Source organism: Rutidosis leptorrhynchoides, chromosome 1, assembly GCF_046630445.1.
Source record: "Rutidosis leptorrhynchoides isolate AG116_Rl617_1_P2 chromosome 1, CSIRO_AGI_Rlap_v1, whole genome shotgun sequence".
Classification (NCBI taxonomy): domain Eukaryota; kingdom Viridiplantae; phylum Streptophyta; class Magnoliopsida; order Asterales; family Asteraceae; genus Rutidosis; species Rutidosis leptorrhynchoides.
In genome coordinates, this window is record NC_092333.1 from 81,653,724 (window position 1) to 81,678,783 (window position 25,060).

General features: G+C 30.5%; 1 protein-coding gene across 1 annotated transcript; it reads right to left on the minus strand.

Moving 5' to 3' along the window:
* Positions 1 to 7,697: 7,697 nt before the first annotated feature.
* LOC139862064 (probable protein phosphatase 2C 47) lies at positions 7,698 to 10,263 on the minus strand. The gene is made up of 2 exons (XM_071850617.1): positions 9,987 to 10,263; positions 7,698 to 8,890 (listed from the first exon to the last, which is right to left on the minus strand). The coding sequence occupies exons 1-2, from the start codon at positions 10,143 to 10,145 to the stop codon at positions 7,913 to 7,915; spliced, it is 1,137 nt and encodes a 378-aa protein (XP_071706718.1). The 5' UTR covers positions 10,146 to 10,263; the 3' UTR covers positions 7,698 to 7,912.
* Between the last annotated feature and the right edge of the window lie 14,797 nt (positions 10,264 to 25,060).

Here is a 25,060-nt window from a genome sequence, read left to right on the forward strand (position 1 = left end):
CAAGTGAAATGACCCGTGAAACCACATGTTTGTTTAAACGAAACAGTTTAATGATATGTTTTAGGTATTAAGTGAACGTAAATGCTAAAGTTATTTAGTTTAATGACCCGTGGAACTACAGAGTCCGACTAAGAAACTCGTCAGCTGAACATTTCATCAAACACCTAAAATGATATTAAACAATCCACATCCAATCATAAGAGATAATATTGATTGTCATTTTATTTATAAAAGTGTAAATTAAAATATAAATTTAGAATTTGTTTCCTTCTGCCTGACTTTTATACCTTCTCGTACTCAATTCAAAATAATTAATTAAAATAATTCAAAATTATTTAATTTTAATTATTAAAATAATTATTAATAAGATTTAATAATAATAATAATTAATTAATAAGATTTAATAATAATAATTAACTAATAAGATTTAATTTTAATTCAAAATTATTTAAATTAATGACATCATCCACCATGCTTAGATTTTTTTTACTATTTTTGATTTTTTTTTAACAAAGGAATTAGTCTAGTAATGACATCATCATTTTAGAATTTTAATAGAAACTATAGATAGATAGAAAGAGTTAAAATTACATATATACCTTGTTCTCATCAATATATTTGTGAGAACGTTCTCACTAGATTACAACCCATATACGCTATACATATAATATATTACATAAACTAACTTGGAGTACGTTTACGAACATAATTATTAAGCTTATGGGAAATTAAATTAAATTTATTGTTATAATTTTAGGAGTTTATGACTACCTTTAGTGGCCTATTTCCAACTATTAATATGAATGAAGAAAGAAGATAGTATATTCTTATTGAAGAAAAATGGGTGTGCATATCTTTTCATTTCAATCGGTATTTATAATACAATAATATACTGTACATGTTTGAATTATGATGGTTAGGTGAAAACAATTGTCATCCATAATTGACTTTCTCACAACACTCCCCCTTGGATGACAATTTTATTAGAGAACTACTAGTACTGCCTCGTTAAAAACCTTGCTAAAGAAAAACCCAGTGGGATAAAAACTTTAGCTAAGGGAAAAAGAGTGCAGTATAAGGTTGACTCCCCTCAAGTAGACATCGTTGAGTCATCACATCATTTGAACTTGACTCATGCCAATATTGTGAACGTGTGTTCTTAAAATAGCAGTTGACAGTGCTTTGGTATAAAGATCAGCAGAATTGTTGATTGAACGTATCTCATTTCAATCTGGTTGGTCCTTAAGAGATCTTGAGTATATGAGAAGAATTTAGGAGGTATGTGGTTTGTTCGGTCACTTTTGATATACCCTTCTTTCATCTGTGCTATGCAAGCTGCATTATCTTCATAGATAGTTGTTGGGCTTTTATTGCATTCTAGTCCATAAGAATCAGTAATGAGTTGCGTCATTGATCTCAACCAAAAACATTCCCGAGTAGCTTCATGTAATGCAATCACTTCGGCATGATTTGATGATGTTGAAACAAGTGTTTATTTTTTAGAACGCCATGAAATTGCGGTACCTCCATTTAGGAATACATATCTAGTTTGAGATTTAGCTTTATGTGGAGCGGATAAATAATCTGCATCTCTATAACCTAACAAAGCTTGTTTCGAGTTGTTAGAATAAAATAATTATAAATCAGTAGTTCCCTGAAGGTATCAAAATATGTGTTTGATCTCATTCCAATGTCTTTTGGTACGGGCTGAGCTGAACCTTGTCAACAAATTAACTGCAAAAGAAATGTCAGGTCTTGTATAATTTGTAAGATACATAAGAGCCTCAATTACACTAAAATACGGAACTTCTGAACCAAGAAGATCTTCATGATCTTCTAGAGGATGAAATGGATCAGTATCAATATTGAGATCTAACAACTATAGGAGTACTTAATGGTTTTTGTCTTGTCCATATTAAAATGTTTTAAAATTTTTTTTGGTATAAGTTGTTTGATGTATAAGTAAGTCATTAGTCATATGCTCAATATGTAAATCAATGTAATACTTGATTTTTTCATTTCAAAATCTTTCTTTAGAAGTTGAATGTCTTCATAGATTTCTTTATTTAAGATAATTGATATAAACAACTACGATCACATATCCGAACATTGTTTTTATAAAACACACGTGCAAATAAGTTTATATGTATACCATTTTCTTACCAAGTAGTCATTTAATCGGTTATACCACATACGTCCCGATTGTATAAACCCATATAAAAATCTTTGTAATTTAATGGATTACATTCCCTTGGGTTTTGCATTAGATGCTTATGATACCTAAAACCCTTCAGGTATATTCATGTATATCACTATCAAGTGATCCATACAGATAAGTAGTAACAACATCTATGAGATGCATTTAAGTAACTACCAGGTTGATTAAGTATCTAATAAGTAATTGTATCCATTACAGGACGATAAGTTTTTCTCATAATTCATTTCTGGTCTTTGTGGGAAATCTTGAGTTACAAGTCTAGTTTTGCCTTGTAACTTCATTTGCACATTTCTTTTTCGGATAAAAATTCATTTGTATCCCATACGTTTCACATCTTTAAAAGTGATAACGATTGATCCAAAAACTTTTCATTTATTGAGCGATTCTAATTAAGCTCGTATTGCTCTTTTCCATTGAGCTCAATCATGTCTATTTTGATATTCAATGACAGATTTTGATTTCAGATCATCATCTTTATTCATGATGTCATTGTAAGATTATAAGAAAAATCAATATTTGTCATTTTGTTTCGGTTCCATAATATTGCATAATTTATTGCAATTTATGTAATTACATCGTCAATATCTTCTGCAGAAGGAATATTGATTTTGTGGTTCTTCTTGAACACCTTTTTTTTTACCTCATTATCAGCTGATTTTCCTTTTCGAGGATTTTTATCTTTGGAACTAATTTGTCTTCTACGTGACAAAAGACTCATGAGTGATATTATTCCCAGCTTTTGGAATTTCAATTCTTGCTAGAGCATTTACTGCTGATATACATGATTTAGTCACTCTTTTTGCACCTGTAAATGCATCGATCAATTTATTCACAAGTTCTTGCATATGCATTTTTTTTTTTTTGAATTTTTGTTTCGCATTCTTTTGTTCGAGTATCAAGATACCTTAATTGATGTTCACATCATGAAACATCATTTTTTTCCTCATTTCTCCCCCTAATCTAGGGAACAATTTTTCATTATTATGACAATCAGTAAAAACGTGCTGTAAAAACATTCATGGATTCAATATATCTTATAATTGAAGATGTTTCATATCCAACATATATTTCAATCCTTCTTTGAGGAACTATTTGTTGTGGTGGTGCAATTAAAAATACACTACACAACCAAATGTTCTAAGATGGAAAATATTTGGCTCTCGACCAAAATTAAGTTGGTAATGGAGAATATTTATGACTTGCACTTGGTTTAATGCGAATTAATGTCGCATCATGTAAATTTACATGTCCCCATATAAATATTGAGAGTTTTGTACTCATTACCAATTGTCTAGTTATTAGCTGCAAGTGTTTATCTATCGATTCAGCTAAACCAATTTTGTGTATGCACATGAGCAACTGGATGTTCAACAACAATCCCTGTAGACATATAATAATCATTAACTGCTTGAGATGTTAACTCACCAGCATTATCAAGTCTCATCCTTTTAATGGTGTAATCAGAATAATGTGTTCTCAATTTAATAATTTGTGCAAGAAACTTTGCAAATGCCATATTACGGCTTGATAACACATAAACATGAGACCATCCGCTAGATGCATCTATTAGAACCATGAAATATCAAAATGGTCCACATGATGGATGAATTGGTTCACATATATAACCTTGAATTCTTTCAAGAAACATTGGTGATTCTTTCTCAATATTCTTTTCATTAATCACCATATGTGCTTTTCATTAATCACCATATGTGCTTTTTCATTAATCACCATATGCACTTTTCATCATATATCCTTTTCACCATATGCACTTTTAATCATATGTGTTGCGCTTTTCATCATATGCACTTTTCATCATATGCGCTTTTAATCATATGCGCTGCGCTTTTAATCATATGCACTGCGCTTTTCATCATATGCGCCTTTTATCATATGCGCTTTTCATCATATGCGCCTTTTATCATATGCGCTTTTCATCATATGTGCTGTGCTTTTCATCATATGCGCCTTTTATCATATGCGCTTTTAATCATATGCGTTGCGCTTTTCATCATATGCGCTTTTCGGTGCTACATAGGTATTTCTCATTTCCGGTTATCATTGACTGATAATCATATCCATTATGATATATATCAGTATCAAAGAAACTTAACAAATTTCTCTTTGATTTGGGAGAAAACAAAACATTGTTTATCAGAAAATTTGTACCATTTGGTAATATGAATTTTTGCCTTTTCCGTTCCTTATATCAAGTTTACAAGACCTGATATAGAATTTATAATTCCTTCATTTGATTTAAATCAATGAAATATTACTTATATTTGATCATAGTGTGTATGTTACCACTATCTGCAATACATAGGTCTTTACCATTTAATTGATGTTGTATTTAAGCAATATTCATATTAAAACTTCAAATAAGATAAGCAAATAATGAGTTATATTTCAGCAAGATAATCAAATTATATTACCTGCAAACAAGTTACAATCTGAAGTACATAAAAGATAACACTTAATAAACATATGCATTATGGTCTAAAACCATTTATTTATGAGTGATACATAACAAGCTAGGCATCATAAAAAATTCAAACCATTCAAATCTCAAGGTAGCTCAGGGTTTATTTAATCAAGATTTTTCAACAGATTCACTCTCGTTTTCTTTTCTTTTGGGACTTATTTGTAGAGATAAACAAGATGTTCATGTATTCAAGAAATACTAGACTGATGATCCACGTTACCAGATCATTAATAAGAATCTCCGGGATTCTTATAAGAGCGTCTACTAACATCTTCAATTTTATTCTTTCATGGATCACCGTTATTTCTTGATAATTAATATCGTATCTATCTTAGAGTATTTTCCATAATACATTTGGATCTTCGATCATGTAATATGTAGATTCTAAGGACTCGTCAATATGTTTGCTAAGAAAAATACTTGCTATTGCTTTCTCTTGTTCGGAACAATTGTTATTTTCATTCAGGGTTTCTAAAATACCGATTGATTCGAGATATTTTTCTACATTCATAACCCATGTTAAGTAGTTGTTCCCACTTGATTCTAAAGGAGCAAATTTAAGCTTTTTCAAATTTGATATTTTCTATTATCAAAAAGATGAACATAAATCATAATCATAATCAACTTCTATTCATAGACAAATAATAAAATGAAATTAGAATCATTTTAAATTCATAAGTAGCAAACAACAGAATAATGACATGATTACAAATAATAAAACCACAAGAGCAGGATAGAATATAGGTTCACCCAGTGGTATATTAGCAACAATGATGATAGTTAGTATGACCAATACAATAGGAAAAATCATCCTTGTGTGAATCATCTTTACAAAAAACTTTTTGAGAGTGGTAATCTGAGAAAATGAAGATTGATTTGTGAAAATGTGAAAACGGCGATGTTTATTTTATATTTGAAAAATATAGTCGTTGTAACGTCGTCAGTTGACGTTAACAACCGTTATGTATATATGACTGTTGTAACGTCGTTAGTTGACGTTAACGACTGTTATGTACTCGTTGTATTAATAATAATTTTAATCAAAGAATTTTATTAGTACAAATATTATTACTATAAATACATTTAGTACAAATACGTTTAGTATGAATACGAAGATTAAGAGAATAAACATATTATGCATAAATAATACTACCTCCGTCTCATTCCAATAGGGCAGTATTCCATTTTGGGCTGTCCCATTCCGATAGTCCACTTCCATAAATAGAAAGGAAAGAAGATATTTCATTGGTGGATCTGGAGAGAGAAGATATTTCATTGGTGGAGAAATGAAGTTAGTGGGATTTCCTAAAACTGCGTGTTTTTTGTCTGTGGACTATTGGAATGAGACGGAGGGAGTAAATTTTAAGAATAAACATTAGTATGCATGAAATAAATAATGATTAATTGCATAAGTAATCATAAATGTTAGATAACATAAATATAAATGTTAGTGAAGTTAATAAGAGTTAGATTACAGAAATATAATTCAGGCGGTATAACCGACCATATATAACATAAATATAAATGTTAGTGGAGTTAATAAAAGTTAGATTACATAAATATAATTCATGCGGTATAACCGACCATATATAACTTAAATAACATAAATATAAATGTTAGTGAAGTTAATAAAAGTTAGATTACAGAAATATAATTTTACTTATGATGATAATAATATTTACCTTACTAATAAATAATAGAAGATATCGTTAAAGAATTTCTTACCTTGATTAGTGACTTGTATTTACTTAGATAAATCTTGATTATACGGAGCACTTCGTGCTGATAACGTGTTATAATTTTAGGAGTTTATGACTACCTTTAGTGGCCTATTTCTAACTATTAATATGAATGAAGAAAGAAGATAGTATATTCTTATTGAAGAAAAATGGGTGTGCATATCTTTTCATTTCAATCGGTATTTATAATACAATAATATACTGTACATGTTTAAATTATAAGGGTTAGGTGAAAACAATTGTCATCCATAATTGACTTTCCCACGACATTTATTATAATTTAAAGGTTCAAAACTTTTGACCTTTTGGAATCGTGTATTGTTCTTATTGTAAACTTAATTTTGAACTTTTTTGACTCGAAGAATAGAAGATTCGAGACGATGACAGAATAACAAATTATATACGCGTCATTTTATGATTAGTAGAATATCAACATCAATAAAAAGTCATAGTTACGTATATTGATGTGCTACATATAAGTTGTTGGCCACTACCATTACTGCGTGTCGCATTTTCTGCCAAACCTTGTGACACAAGGCAAACAAACCAAGATTAACCAATTATCTAGCCGACTCACCAGTCACCACCTAAATTGTCTAATTTTTTATGTATAAAAAATTAATTAATACAAACCATTATAGAAATTAACTGGTTAGTGTCGGTAAAAATTTGCTTTTTGAACTTGGTCATTCATGGAAGTCCAAAGTAAAATAATACTTCCGTATTGATGTGTATAAGTTTTTTCGCGTGCGTCGGTTATGAGTAATAATCACCAAAAGGAACGAAAAAATTGGTTCCTGAAATGAAAGAATTTGACGTGTTCATAAAGGACATTTGGGTCCTATGTCGGTTTCATAATGTTTTGTAGCAGACGTTTGAATTTGTAGCTTGTTGTATTTATTAGTATTTAGTTTTGGTTTTGTTTGAGCTTATGTTATATGCGGCTCGGTATAGATAGTTCGTGTGTTATATTCTAAAAAGGTATGTCACATCGAGATCCTCTTTTGTATTTCATGTTGAATTTGTTTTCTTTTCAAAAAGATTTTCTGTTTTTATAATAATTATCATTATTTTCGGCCAAAAAAAAAAAAAGATAAAAAAAGAAATAAGGTTGTTTTCCATTATTATAGGCTAAGAGGGAGCCAAAATATATCAAAACTTATTGTTGACTGTATCTTCTTACATGAAATTAAAGCAAACTTCTGAGATGCTAACAAAGTTAATTGGTTAAATTGCACACATGAAATGCGATCAAACGAGGACTTCATTTAATAAGAGACTAGCAAACACAAGTACCGAATCAATAATTCACTAAATATAGATTAACAAACACAAGTACTAAATAAACCAGTAATTAAAACTCCAATAACACAAGCCAATTTCTAGGTGCAAAATTGAAGGCTGCTTTTTCTAACACTCACCTGAAGCAGCCATAAAACAGAGGTTTAAATAAATCCTATTTTTCACACATACTTAATTGCCTTCCAGCAAATTTCGCAGTCTATCTCGGGCTTCTTCAGTCAAACCACTATATCTAAACCTCGGCCTCTGACGAGTCACTTCACGCCCCGCTGACGAGAAACATACAACGATAGCAGTAAGATTATCACTTGTGTCACGACGTAAGGCTTGCTTAACAAGCTCTCTTGCACACCTATTCGGGTCATCATATCGTCTTAACTCACGCCTAACAACCCCAACCGCTTCTTGGTTTGACATTACATCCCAGATCCCGTCACACCCGATAATCAAAAACTCATCATCTTCTGTCAAAACCGTTTGACTAACATCAGGTCGTGCAGTCAAAGGTGACAATGATTCAACCCCAATAGGTGATTTCATGTACCAATCACCAAGCGCACGCGTAACAGCAAGTTCACCATTCAGATAACCATCTTCAATAAAACCACCTAATGCCTCCACCCTTATCTTTTCTTCCAAGTAACCAGGCCTATGATCTTGCGACATCTGTACTGCCACACCGTTCCTGCAAAGAACTGCTCGACAGTCACCCGCATTTGCTATTAATAAATGTTTCCCGAGGATCAGGGCAGTCAAAGCTGTTGTCCCACAATAATCACTGATGCTGCACTCATCAGACAAAGCCTTGTCCGCCAGTAAAAATGCTTTGCAATGAGAATCTTCCAACTCTTGCAAGAATAAGTCATCGATGTCTGAAGTTGCCGGTAAAACAGAATCCAAGAAAAATAATTCCATGGCGTGTTCCTTCAGATAAGATGCGGCTTCAGAACCACCATGACCGTCAAAAACAGCATAAAAAGAACTTGGGAGAGGCCACCGATAAAGTGGGCCCAGCTGGTTGGACAGATCATCAATGCGAATGTGTTCATCCTCGTTTGATTTGCGAGGCCCGATGTCTGTGTGACTACCCGACCGAATGCTCGGACTAAACTTTGTTGAAGAAGAATCCACCCGTGCACAGCTCACAGCCTATACATAAACAAATGAAGGGTATGATTAGCAAAATTATACTATTTCAATTAATTATCGATAGAAATTGTTGAGTTTGATGATGAGGATATATATATATGTATCAGACTAGTGCTATAATTGTATTTCTAAAGTCCAAATCATCGCCAAGATATGTAGTTCTACTTTTAGAATACGTTCGTAAGTTATAAATCCACAAGCACGTCTACATCTCGATTTTAATGAATCATACATCCGTATCAACAGATCATATACACATCACATACACATCATGTAGTATTATTTTTGATATATCAATAAAAACAAAGCCACTTCCCTACAACATGCTTAAAGTTGACAAAAAGGATCAAAACTTACATCATTCATGACAACCTTCAATAAAGTATCTATTCAATTCAGTATGGTATAAGTTGGTTCTCTTAATGGAATTGGAATCTAACCGAAAGCTGAACAGACCATTAATCCAAATACAGATCTCTATGACTATTACCTAATTTATTTCTGCTAATCGATGTTGACTGTCCAAGTCTCAAGTTTTGACATGAATCTACACAATAAAAGTAGCAACACCCTAACCTATAACAACCTAAAAACTAAAGGGCATACTAGTCAACAAAATTAGTCCTATTAAACAAACTTAGTTGGCCTAAATCACAACTAAACGTTAACCATCAATACAATGCCCAAATTTACTTAATTTTATCTTTAACGAACTCTTCTTTCCAAAACAATAGACAAATAGTTATTGTTAACTAGTCCACAAAGGGAAGGCATAAGCAATAAACCATTTAATATTATCTTATATTTTTAAAACCGATCAAGTAACAAAGTTACAGACATATATAAAAAGAGAAAGAATCGATTCAATTCCAGTTCCAAACCCTAAATCTCGAAATTATATATTTTAAACTTAAAATCCAACAAATCCCAGATGCATATATAGTATAGACGAAATAATAATATACAATATGCCACTAGCCAACCCTAATTTGATACGAATTAAAAAAACCTAATTTGATGCGAATCATAAAACCCTAATTTCACATCCACCGCAAACAAAAAACGTACAAGCGAAACTAAAAAGAATAATAATTACCGAGTCAGATAGAGAAAGAAGATCGATAGACACGGAAGCGGAATCAGCAGCTGGGTCAGATTTAGGAAGAGATAGATTATATTGTACAGAACAAATTGTTTGTTCGCACAAAATCTCTACTGCTTCTGCAACCATATTCGAGTTATTCGCAACTATCATCAAATCAAATTTAATATCAATTCAAGGTTCTAATAAGTTGTTTGATTCGCAAAATCGTATAATTAGATATTTAGATTAGATGAGGGATTGGGTTGATTGAAATTATTAGGAATTTGTAATTTTGGGAAGAATGAAATTGGGGCAATTATAAGTAGGGCTGGTTATATATACTCTGCTTTGAGATAAACGCGGGTACGCGTGCGTGTATTGACTACTATCACCAATTCTAAGCAAAATAAATCAAAATAACCATCGGAGATTAAATTATTAATTTAATTTAACAAGTATTCGGGTCGGCCCGTTTTGCTGGGCTCAACATCGCTAGCTTGAAAAAACAAAAAAAAACAAAAAAATAAGGTCAACTTCAAGTTTCGAACCTCCGTTCCTTCAAATTTCAACAAACATCCTTACCAACTAATCTACATATTCATTCTAATAAATTTATAGTTTGTTTAACATATATCCCTTAATATTAGAGGGTTGGTCAAAGTTAAAAAGGTAGTCAAAATGGGTGAAATTTAACATAATGTAAAAATCGGGGGTGTAAGGTGACAAAATTGTAAAAAAAATCAAAAGGGGTGAAATTTAACATAATGTAAAAACTGGGGGTGTAAGGTGACAAAATTGCAAAAAAAATTCTAATGACCCGTCCTAATCCATCTGGACGAATACATTACATTTAGTTACATCGCGAGGTATTTGACCTCTATATGATACATTTTACAAACATTGCATTCATTTTTAAAAGACAAACTTTCATTTCATCGAAAGTTGACAGGCATGCATACTATTTCATAATATATCCAACTATAAACGACTTAATAATATTCTTGATGAACTCAACGACTCGAATGCAACGTCTTTTGAAATATGTCATGAATGACTCCAAGTAATATCTCTAAAATGAGCAAATGCACAGCGGAAGATTTCTTTAATACCTGAGAATAAACATGCTTTAAAGTGTCAACCAAAAGGTTGGTGAGTTCATTAGTTTATCATAAATAATCATTTCAGATAGTATAATATACCACAAGATACTCATATTTCGAAAACAATCTGTGCAGGTCTGCTCACTGCTGAAAAATCATTCATATGAAGAACACCGGAACCTTTCAAACAACTCACCATCGGTAGCTAATGCGTAGTGCAATGACAAAATCATCTCACCGTGGTAGTTAATACAATATAATTCTTACAACGGGGGCTAATGCGTACGCAATGCAAAATCATCCCTCCGATGGTAGCTGAAACGGGGCTAATGCGTACGCAATGCAAAATCATCCCTCCGTTACCAACTACAAAGTCGACTATAATACAATACAATACATCGGGGGCTAGTGCGTGTGTGCAATGCAAAATCATCCCGCCGATGGTAGTTAAAACGGGAGCTAATGTGTACGCAATGCAAAATCATCTCTCCGTTAACTACTAAATCGAACCTCTGAATCCAAATAATTCTATCATAGAATGTAGTTTTGAATATTTGTGTCTATTTCGTCAATCATTTATAAAAGCAGTTCATGTATTCTCAGTTCAAAAATATATCTCAAAAGCATTTAGGAAACAGTTATAAAAATAGCGCATGTATTCTCAGTCCCAAAAATGTAAAGAGTAAAATGGAATCAAATGAACTCACATATTGTATTTTGTAGTAAAAAAATACATATGACGACATTGAACAACTAAACAATGCAGGGTTGGCCTCGGATTCACGAACCTATATCAATTACATATATTAACACATTGAAATCGAACAAAATTATATATACTTTTATTAGTGATATAATTGTTATATTAATAATTTGTATGTTTCATTAATTAACTTAATAAAATATATTTATGTTATATACCTTAAAATAATAATTAGTACTTATTATGAAATTGTTAATTTAGTTATGTTATATATATTAGGTATAGTTTTATATAACCTAATAGTTATTTGATAAGATAATATTAATAAAGATTTGTATTATTTTATAATAATAATAATAGGAAATATACTTAACAATAATTGTAATTATAATCATATTAATAATAATAAAATTTAAAATGATAATAATTATAATGTTAAAAATAGTACTAATAATGATATTATTAATAAAAATAATAAAATAACCATAATTTTAATAATAATAATAATAATGCTAATAATACTTATAATAATAATAATGATAATAATGGTTATAATACTTGTAGGTATGATACTAATAATAATAATCATAATAACAATAATGACAATACTATTAATAACAAATAATAATAATAATAATAATAATAACAAATATAATAATTATAATTAGAATAATATAACAATAATAATAATAATAATAATAATAATAATAATAATAATAATAATAATAATAATAATAATAATAATAATAAATAATATTAAATAATAAATAATAATAAAAGTGATTATAATTATACCTAAATAAAAAGCTATGCGTTTTGTCGGCATTATCCAAATCTGATCTAGTCTTGGCAGAAGTCATACGCAGAGAAATAATTCCTTCATCGTTAATTCAATCGACCGCCATCTTCCTCATCAATAGATCATTCGATCAACTCCAATCATCGATGATTCATCATCATCATCGTTCAATCGTTCTCAACAAATCTTAATCCTCCGCTATCGAAAATCACAGAGAAATCGAAGCAGTGGTTGGTGTCTTTTCAACTAGGGAGAATTACAGGTACTGCATCAACTTCTATCGCCATTGTTCGATCCTCATCGATTATTGTTATCACCGGGTATCAATTGTTCTTTTTCATTTATTTATTTAATTATTTATATAAATATATTTTTATTAACCATTATTGATTATTGTAAGTTATTAATTAATTTCATTCATAATTATTGTGATGTAATCTATCTGTTGGGGTTTGTTTATAAAAGATTGGTGTATTTGGTTTTCCTTTGTTAAATTGAAAACTGTTTAGATTTGATTCGAAAAAAGATTTCGATGGTGCTTTGTGGGGAAGGTGGTTTGATGGCATTGAATGAGTAAGCAATAGCAGTTTTAGTGAGGTTGTTGTTGTGTCTGTGACATTTGAACAGAAAACAGATTGCGATAGCATAGTTTTCAAGTTATTGGTTTTATGTTTGAATTACTTTCAGAAGTTCACGTATAAGAGTAATTTGCAGGTGATGATTTGTTTGATCAAGAAACAGATAAGGTAGATGGTTTGGGTCTTGAATTAAAACAGAAATAACACAGCAACATTCATCCTCTGTATACTATCCTCTTCTTCTCGATCACTATCATCTTCGTGATCATTTTCATTCGCTGAACAGGAATAGAAAACGAAAGTGTTTCAGTAGACGATGACCCTTAAAAAAATAGAATAAATAATTAATTATGAAGGGTGTCGGTTTGGGTATGTTCAAACAGGTATCAAGAATGTGCAGCAACAATAAAAGTCGATGTGGTTGCAGGTTCGAACTTATATGGGTTGTGTGTTGGGTCTTTGGGTAGAACTGAACCAAAGATAGAGAAGGGATCGAGCGTTAATGGTAAGAATTATGATTTGCAGGTTGGTTTGGAGTGGTAATAATTGTTCATCAAGATGAAGAAAAAAAATGAATATGAATGACAGTGGGTTGCATAAAATGGAAATAGAAAACATTAGTAGTAGCAAGTAAGAGGAGATCGATGGTGGTTGAGATTAGATAATAATGGGTTTTGTGTTTGTGTATGTAATGGATATGTACATGTTCTAATTCAATAATTTGATCTGTTTATTATTGGTAATGAATGATGTTAGTGAGAAGGAATTGGGATGACTGCATTGTAACTTGAATTGATCAATTATATATGAAAATAAAAGTACTAATTCCTCAATCAAACATAAAAAAATGAAATAAATAAATAAAATTTGAAAGTGAACTCTAACCGATTTTGTTTTGCATTGACAAAATGAATTTGATTCCTACTTGAGCAGACAAAGAAGGACATAAAAGAAAGAGATGTGTAACAAATTTGTACCATATTTTGTTTCTTTTTACAAATTATATTTAATTACTATTAATCATTAATAAATATATTTGTAATAATAATAATACTAATTAATAATAATAATAATAATAATAATGATAATAAAATTGATAATAAATAATGATAATAATCATAGTACTATACTAATTATAATAATATTTATATTGTTAATAATAATATTATTAGTAATAATAATATAACAAGTTTCATATTCATATGTTATATTAATAACTAATTCTGATGAAAATAATAATAATATTACTATAACAATTATTTTATATTTTTAATTCTAATAATTAAATTGTATTTTATAATTTTAACTTATTATATATAATTACATTTATACACACACACACACACACACACACACACACACACACACACACACACATATATATATATATATATATATATATATATATATATCGCACCATTGTTCGTGAATCGTCGGGAATAGTCAAAGGTTAACTGAATCCATGTAAACAGTTCAAAAATCTTGAGACTCGGTTTAATAGACTTTGCTTATCGTGTCGATTATAGATTAAGATTAAGTTTAAATTTGGTCGAAAATTTTCGGGTCGTCACAAAAGTTTCAAATGAATAGTGCCATTTTTTGTCCTTTTGTGTTTTTTATTTGAATATATGTATAATAACATATATCCCTTAAAATTATAGGGTTGGTCAAAGTTAAAAAGGTAGTCAAAAGGGGTAAAATTTAACATAATGTAAAAACCGGAGGTGTAAGGTGACAAAATTGCAAAAAAAGTCAAAAGGGGTGAAATTTAATATAATGTAAAAATCGGAGGTGTAAGGTGACAAAATTGTAAAAAAGTTTCAAATGAATAGTGTCATTTTTTTGTCCTTTTGTGTTTTCTATTTCAATATATGTATAATAATAATACTACGGAGTAATAAATTAAAATCAAGATAACCATCGGAGATTAAAGTTATTAAAGTTGTAATCTCTTGATCCAACAATTTACTTAAAAAAAAAAATGCAACAAACGAACTATTGTTTATTTTTACATACATCTATCTATCTATCTACCTACCTATCTATCTATCTATCTATCTATATATCTATCTATCTACACATTATATAAAATATGTGTAATAATCATGTGTCACTATCAAATTCAATTATGTCATATGTAACTACATCCTTTAATTTATCACGTGTAACACCATATTTTTCTTTAGAATAAATTTACTATATTTTTTCTATATTATATTTTTCTCTAGAATAAACTTATCATATTTTTTTAAAATAAATTTACCATATTTTTCTCCAAAATAAACTTGCCATATTCTCTAAAGAATAAACTTATTTTAAACATACAAAATCATAAGTTACATATTGAATATCATATTTTTTTCTTTAATTTTATTTTTTACAACCTTAGGAAATCACCAATTTATGCTTATAGATATTAAGTAGTGATGACAAATTTGCTCCTTGAATCATATCGAGTCGAACCTTACAATCTTTAAATGTTGATTGTAATAGTCAGGTTCACAATATACACTTCTTGCCCAACATACGAGATCATAAAACTTGGTGTCTTTATCTGTAACGAATTTCACCATAATAAAAATATGTATATATTTAACGGTTGCGAAATCGTATATTTACAACTTTCGTCCAGCAGACGGTCTCATAAAACTAATAGTATATATAATAATAATAATAATAATAATAATAATAATAATAATAATAATAATAATAATAATAATAATAATAATAATAATAATAATAATTATAATTATAATTATTATTGTAAATAAATAAAAATACATTCTCTTTTATCTACTTTTAATCAGTATCAGATAGAATGAGATATTGAAAGACTAGGGACATGTTTGGCTGGCGCTTTTAGCTTTTATGAAAAAGCTTCTAACTGATAAAAACCTATGTTTGGTAAATAAGCTTTTATATTTTTGGGGTGAGAAAAAGCTCCAAATTTAAAAGATGATTTTGCAAAACATACTCTATATGTTTGACAAAACTAGCTGGTAGCTGTTAACTAATAGTTGTTAGTTGGTAGCTGAAACTTTTTAAATATATTTAAATGTTTGGTAAAGTAATTGGACCAGTTTAAAAAGGAGCAAAATGACAAATAAGGACATAAGAAAAAAAACACTATGTTAAATTAAAATTAACATATATGTCACGTAGCAATTAGTTTTTTCCCGTATGTATGTCATGTTCGTTCCTTTTCCTTTTTACATGTATATGCCACGTTGCATTTTGCTTCTTCTAGTAATTGATTTAAAAAACGAAGATATATTGCATTGGATATTGATACGGAGTATATCTGTGATGTACATCATTTTACTTGGACGATTTATGTTTTACTAATGGATAATTAAGTAATTTAATTTCAAACGGCTATTCTCAAATGTTAAACAGTACTCCTTTTAGCATTTTGAATATGAGCTTTTTCATGTATAAAACAGCTTTAAGTTTTTACTACCAAACAAGCTTTTTATTAGATATTACTTTTTTCTAAAAACTAAAAACTAAAAGCTTAAAAAAAACTCCTAAAAGCTCTTTACCAAATTAAAAATAAAAAAATAAAATTGGAGTGCTATTGGTGTCCTCACAAAATCGTGAAGACGTTTCCATCTTGATGACCGATAGACAATAATTTTCTATAAACAAAATATCACTATCACTATATACATTAAAAATGAGTCTCGATTAGCTAATAAATGTTTTCAAAACACCCTTAATTACCATTAGATTAGAAAATTACATTATAATACCCCTTGATCCAACGGTCCTTAATCATACACTAAAAAAAATTAGCTAATAAATCAGCTTTAGCTAACTTATTTGTCCTTAGTACCCTTAGACCCCTTGTATCGATCAATCAACAACGGCGTGGGAGAGTGATGTGGAACCCAGCGCCGCCCCTCTCCGCCGTATCGAGGCGTTGCTGAGGCCAAAAACTGGGGCGTGGGTGGGGCACCAACGGGTCTAGCGACGGAGTGGGTGAGGTTTGGTGATACACGTGGCCGTTGGTGGTTGGTGGGAGTCAATGTTTGAGCCGTTGCAAAATCAAACGGATAAATATATATCCGTTGCAAATTTAATGAATTTTAATAATAAATAATTTATATTTACTTATATATATATAAACACCACTACACTCTTCACAAACACACTTCTTCTACACTTATCCTACAATTCATATTTTTTTTTTATATAAAAAATGTCTAATCCAAACACTCAATTCAATTTGCAAGATGATAATGAAGATCCCCGAACACCACTTAACCAAACCGGTTCGTTTTCAAATCTTATGGTGTTCGGTCGAACAAATACTCCCGGATTAGCATCCCCACCACTCCAAACACCTAGTCCTCAACAAATTGCCAATATGTCTAGAAATATATTCGGTTCAATCAACCGTTAGTTCCGCTAAATTTTGAACAACAACAACAATGGGCTCTTTTTCAACAACAACAACAACAACTTTATCAAATGCGTTCCAAGAAACATCGACCCAACAAATTCCAATCCAACGAATGCAATTGCGAGATGAAGAATCACAAGAACAACAACTTCAAGTTCTTCAATCTCAAACACGGGAAACGCGAAAACACCGCAAAAAAGATAAAGGTTATTATATAATTATAAATTATTATGATTATTAGCTAATGTTTAGTATTATTATTATTATTATTATTATTATTATTATTATTATTATTATTATTATTATTATTATTATTATTATTATTATTATTATTATTATTATTATTAAGTATATTTATTTATATATATATTAGCTACTATATATTTATATAAATTTATATTTATTATTATTGTTTTTATTAATAATATGTTTATAAAATTATATAGGGAAAGCGGTGGAAGGTACGTCGAGGAAACAAAAAATGTGGTCACAACAAGAGATTTTGTGGTTGGCGAAATGTTTTTGTGATACTTCGGAGAATCCAATTGTTGGTCGATCACAAAAGCAAAAAAGTTTTTGGGGCACGGTTATGGAAAAGTTTAATGAAAATGTAGAAGGTTGGGTACGTCATGAAGATTCGCTATCTTCAAAATGGAGAGATGTCAACAAGGCGTGTATGGAGTTTTTGCCTATCTTTAACGATATAAAGGATCATTGGCAAAGTGGAGCTAATGACGATGACGTTTACCACTCTGCGGAGCAATCATATTCTAGTCAATATGATAAACAATTTCCTCATAAGGAAACATTTTTTTTTCTTGAAAACACATCCAAAGTGGAATGTTCCTAATGATCCGGTTGCAAGAGTTCAAAAACCTGTTGTCGATGTTGACGAGGTAGGGGAAAGTCAAGGAGATTCGGTACGACTTTCCCAAGACTTTGAGGCGGAGTTATTTGGGGATGTACCAATGACACGTCCAATGGTACGTGATAAAGCAAAGAAAGCCCAAAAGAAATCGGCTTCTTCGGACGCAGGAGCGTCATCTCATGGTCGGAGTTCGAGTTCGTCAAGGGTGGACGAATATTTGGGGCAAATGGTCGTGGACAAGAAAAGTGCGATTGATAAATTTAATGAATTTTGTACTATGCAAACCGCACTTACACAATTTGATGTGTTGGGGATATCTTCTAGAGATTTTGAGGACCCGGAGGACGTGATTCGTCTTCAAAATTTTAAAAAGATGATTCGTGGCAAATTGAAGGATGACTTGAACATTGACAACATCCCGAACACCGATTAGTTTATGTTTGTTCGTCTTTAGTTTATGAATTTAATTTATGTACCTTTTTTTAACTATTTAATTATATATTTTTTTTATTTGTTAAGATGTCATTTTAATTATTCAAATTATGTTACATTTTTTTTCTACTTATTTAAATAAAACAAATCATTAAAAAACAACAAAAAATAAAAATTAAACGCCACGTCAGCATTCCACTAACCCACCCACACCACCAACCCACACCACCACTACTCCACACAACTAACCCACACGTCCTATTCATCAAAAAAGCTCAAAAAACAACCCACGCCCCCAACCCACACACACCACCACTACAAATCTTCTCTACATATTACAAACCGTGTGGTATAGGACCACGTGTCAGTCCAAAATTCAAATTATGTCACGTGTCTGCTAGCAATTGGTTGCGTATGCTGTGTCAGAAAACACTGACAGCACGCCATCTGTCACTTTTTAAATCAGTTTTAGGGTTGTGAAACCGTCTTCTCTCTTTCATTTTCACATTCGCTCTCCCTCTGAATTACTACTCAATTAGGGTTCTCAATTTTTACTCGAAAATCATAACGAAGGCGAAACCGATCCAGTTGATAATCTATAAATATATCATTTTCATCTTAACCATCTTAAATCATATATGTAATTCTGGATCGGAGGTAGTTTCGCAAGTGAATGAACAATCGTGAAGTGACGGGTCACGTGAGACGGTCGATTGAAGTTGTAACAGATTGTAATTAGGGTTCTTGATTTCTTTTTCATCTCATAACTCTGATTACCTTTTTGGTTCACGATGATGCAGAAACGATTCTGGCATAAACATTGCGAAGCAAAGAGGCTCGATTAAACATGATATGAAGACGAAAAAGTATGTCAATTGATTACATCGTGATTCGAATTTTTCAACAATTCACAGTCAGCCTATCTTGCATCTTTTTTGAATTTTTGTTATCTTGAATTTCGTCACTTATTATACCCAACATATTCACATCTTTTTTGAGATTATTTGTGTTGTTATTTAAGATTGTTATCATGTTTCAGTTTTTTTTTTTTTTTTAAATCAATTTCTTTAATTTCAATGAAACTGAATATAAATGCAATTATTGAATCAGTTTCATCACTTTGGATATTAACATATTCACTTCTTTTTTGCAATTATTTGTGTTGTTATTTGACACTGTTATCATGTTTCGGTTCGAATTTGTGTGAATCAATTTTTGTAAATTCAATTAAGCTGACTATTTGATGCAGGACAAGAACATATAAATTCGATTAAACTGACTATTTGTTGCAGGACTAGAACATATAAATCGTCGAATAACTTATAAAGGTTTTGAAGAATGGCGATTCTATTTTGAGATCATGGATTAAAGGATACTTTTGCGCGTAGGTCTGAATCGATTGTGTTCTTCAACGATCAGTAACCAAGCTGTCTTTGGTATGTGTTCCTATTTTAAGTAGGTTTTTCGAACTATCTACAGCCAGGAATATTGTCAAGTGTTTAATCTGTATTTTTGGTATGATATATTAATCTGTTAATTAGTTGTTTTTAGTACAATCGGGTAACCTTCTTTATATATTTTTCATAATTACTAATAGTATTTTAACTACCAATCGAGGTTATAACAAAGAGATTTGCCACATAAACATAATGCTTGGTGTTTGCGTACAAATCGTTCTGGCAAATCGAATATTGAGCATGTGCTGCCTGAACTGAAATTGTGCCATGCATGACTCACTTTATGCAAAGCACAAAATTATTAATTCCATGGCTTCTCTTTATTAAACCCACCTGTAACCTTTCATATTTGATAATCACATACAAGATGTGCACAAAAGTTATTCTAGAATGACAAAATAGAATACATTCTCTTTATTCTTGAGTATGTAAGATGATTTCATTATTCGTGCCAATTTTAGTAGTAGAATTATAGTTGAAGTGATAGAAAGTTATTTACATGGCTATTTGGAAATTAAAACCTTTGGGTCGAATATATAGTGTTAAAATGTGCAATGGTTAACAATGACACGCGTATTATATCGATTTACATTGTTATGAGTGAGTATCTATTATGCTTTTGTTATAAGTAGCAATTTAAGCGCTAATGTGGGAAATAAAAATAGTAGTCACAACTCCTGCAAATTTATAACCCGTTTACATGTTCTCGGGATGTCTGTAATAGCTTACGAATGGTGATAAGCGAAGAAGTATTTTGGTATCTTCTTTAAGATTAGTTATTTGTATATGATTTATGGTTTGTTTTGTATATAATTAGCATAACAAGAATGCACGTATAATTAGCATCGTTTAAGAAACTATTTCTGTGTTTGGTTGACAATTGTTGCACGTAGGTGCACCAGTTGAATTCCAACATACGTGGTAATCGCAGTACGTACTGCGAGTCGTCTATCTATTTTAACGTTGAAGGTATATCACTACGATTATAGTTGTCTATTTTTATGATTTCTTACTTTCTCATGTCTTCTTCATACATGCGTAGCTCCGTCTGATTTTAATTAATATTTGAAAAAAGCGTTTTTTTGGTTTCTTTTCCCTTTTCAGAAATAGTTATCGGTATCCATGCTATTGCAATTACATTTGTCATTACTATGATTGTGTTCAATTTTTTTTTGCTAATGCTGCTTTTTTCATACGCCTGATGCAATATTGCATATATTTAAGAGTCTGCCGTTGTATTAGATTTATACATTAATAATGGTTGTATATTACTTTATATAGTCTACATTAGTTGGTTTAATTTATAGAATTAGTTAAGGTTTATGGGTTAGAGGCATTTAAATGAGGGGGCTTAATTTGTTTTGGAAGTTGCATAATTTTTTCATGATATTTGTGGTTTTTGTTCAACTTGAATGATCTGTAGATGGATGGTTAATTCCTTGGTAAGTTTTCATTTTGTATAATCATCCTTTTTTATTTAAGTTGATGTTGTACATTACTGAATCAGTTGGTAGGAGTATAACTACCACCCAATCTACCCCACTACAGATTTAGGAGATTACAAACTCTATGGAATTGATTGACGTTTTTGTAGCCACATGGGACTCATGGTTCGATCACCTTTTTCACAGCTAGTAGGGTTCAGAGCAATTTTTTTCGAGTAAGAAAGCCGCTTCCAACATCGCTTGAACAATCGCCGCTTCCAACACTAGTTTTTCTTAATGGTATGTGTGATGACCCGGAAATTTCTGACCAAATTTAAACTTAATCTTTGTATGATTAACATTTCCGACACGATAAGCAAAGTCTGTAAAACTGAATCTCAAAATTTTTGAACTACTTTTATATATTTAAATACCCTTCGGTTGTTTTCGACGATTCGCAAACAATTATATGTAAATAGATACATATATACTATAACTTGAAAAGGTAATAATGTATTAATTATTTGATACCGTACATTAAACTTATTGGTTAAATATCTATTTGAATATATATGATAAGTTGAAATATTTATTATTAAAATTTATTTATAAATAACTTCCAATGTGTATTTAAAAACTGATTTATGTATATTAAAAAGATATATACATATATATAATTTCAAGTTATTTAGTAAACGATAGTAACATTTTCAAATTGCTACAGTACCCAAAATGCTACAGTGTTTTTGAAAATCACTATTTGCTACAGTGAATTGCTACAGTAACTTTGCTGCAGTGGTATAGTTTATGGATGATTTAGGACTATATTTTGACAAAGGTACGATTCACGAAACGTAAAGTACAAGTTTTCTCAGTATACGATAGGACGTTTGAAAAACCGGAACCGGGACATAAGTCGAGTGACGACGTACGACTTATCGGAACAAAAATTACAAGTCAACTATGCATGTGAATTTAATATAATATATAATTAATTATATAAATTAAATATATTATATTAATAATTAAAAAATATGTCGACAAACTAGAAGTTAAAAGATCATGAGCTGGAAATCCATCCCATGCGATCGCATGGGAAATGGTCTTGGAGGCCATGCGATCGCATGGCAGTCCTGGACAGGCCACACCTATAAAGCTCGAGATATCTGCCTCTGTTTTAATTTAAAAATTACTCCGTATTATATTTATTAATTATATTATTATTATTATTATTATTATTATTATTATTATTATTATTATTATTATTATTATTATTATTATTATTAAGATTAATATTATTATTAATCTTATTATTATTAGTAGTATTTGTATTATTATTAGTATTATACATAAAATACTACGACGAGGTCATGAGCGTGTCACTTTCAAAATAGTTTTATGAGCCGGATAAAGCTAAGGAAATTATGGGTTATTGCCAAGGAGGTTATGGGTAATATTCATGGGTATTATTTGCAAGTCAAACCTAGTGTTATCATCTCCGTTACGTCTACGTACTTTTCTACAATATTGAATCTCAATATTGATATGTAAGTACTTATATTTTATCTTTTATATAATAATTGTGTATCCATGTCTAGTGCTCGAGTATATATATTTATACATGCTTGTATGCTAAATTTCCTTGTTAAACAGTTTATGATGTACCACGAATTAAATACATATATTACTGGTAAAAGATATATGATATACATGTTTTTGGAAAGCTGACGAAAAATCAATAACTTTTCATTTAGATAACGAAAAATTTCGATGAACGGATTAAAAGATATGAGCAACTGAATTATGATTGAAGTTAATTGAAATTGCTTTTGAATCAACAATTAAGATTTAAACAACTTGTTTACGAGATTGATAAATTAGATTTTTGAATATTACCAACCGAGTAAATGAATCCTTATATAAGGTACGTCTCGTTTTGTTAAACTATTGTCAAAATTGTCTTTTTGAAACAACATTGGATAACTTTTGTATGTCAATATCGAGCATTAGGATTGTGATACACTATGACCTGACCTAGCTTGATAGACATTTATTGACCAACATATGTTCTCTAGGTTGAGATCTACGGTTATTTGGTAATCCGTGTTTCGATCACATTTTGGTGAACGACTTTATATGCTGCTAAGGTGAGTTTCATTGATCCGTTTTTAATTACTTTTGCAATATATATTTTTGGGCTGAGAATACATGCACTTTATTTAAAACGCAATGGATACAAGTACATACTAAATTCTACACTGAGTTTGAACCGAAAATCCCTTAGCTTTGGTAACTGTTAACTGCCAGTTATAAGAACTGGTGGGCGCGAGTAGTAGTATATGGATCCATAGGGCTTGATATCCCCGTCCGAGCTAGAGCACTAGCCTTTTAACGGACGTATGCTATTTGAGAAGCGTACACGTTGGTTTGCGTGTATTATTAAGATGATTATATAAAGGGTACAAATTATATATACGTTAAGTTTAGTTACCAGGGTGCTCAATTTCGTAGAATATTTTGATAAACGTTTCTGAATTGAACAACTGAAATCTTGTGATCCACCTTTATATACAGATTATGCGCAACATTAAAACTATGAACTCACCAACCTTTGTTGAAATGTCCCGTTCTTATTGATTAAAAACGTTCCATATTAATTGATTTCGTTGCGAGGTTTTGACCTCTATATGAGACGTTTTTCAAAGACTGTATTCATTTTTAAAACAAACCATAACCTTTATTTCATAAATAAAGGTTTAAAAAGCTTTACGTAGATTATCAAATAATGATAATCTAAAATATCCTGTTTACACACGACCATTACATAATGGTTTACAATACAAATATGTTACATCGAAATCAGTTTCTTGAATGCAGTTTTTACACAATATCATACAAACATGGACTCCAAATCTTGTCCTTATTTTAGTATGCAACAGCGGAAGCTCTTAATATTCACCTGAGAATAAACATGCTTTAAACGTTAACAAAAATGTTGGTGAGTTATAGGTTTAACCTATATATATCAAATCGTAACAATAGACCACAAGATTTTATATTTCAATACACATCCCATACATAGAGATAAAAATCATTCATATGGTGAACACCTGGTAACCGACATTAACAAGATGCATATATAAGAATATCCCCATCATTCCGGGACACCCTTCGGATATGATATAAATTTCGAAGTACTAAAGCATCCGGTACTTTGGATGGGGTTTGTTAGGCCCAATAGATCTATCTTTAGGATTCGCGTCAATTAGGGTGTATGTTCCCTAATTCTTAGATTACCAGACTTAATAAAAAAGGGGCAT

Coding starts and splice junctions, on each gene's coding strand:
- LOC139862064 (XM_071850617.1), bottom strand. CDS start 10,145: ATGATAGTTGCGAATAACTCGAATATGGTTGCAGAAGCAGTAGAGATT. Junction 8,891..9,986: donor TTCTTTCTCTATCTGACTCG/GTAATTATTATT, acceptor GTTTATGTATAG/GCTGTGAGCTGTGCACGGGT.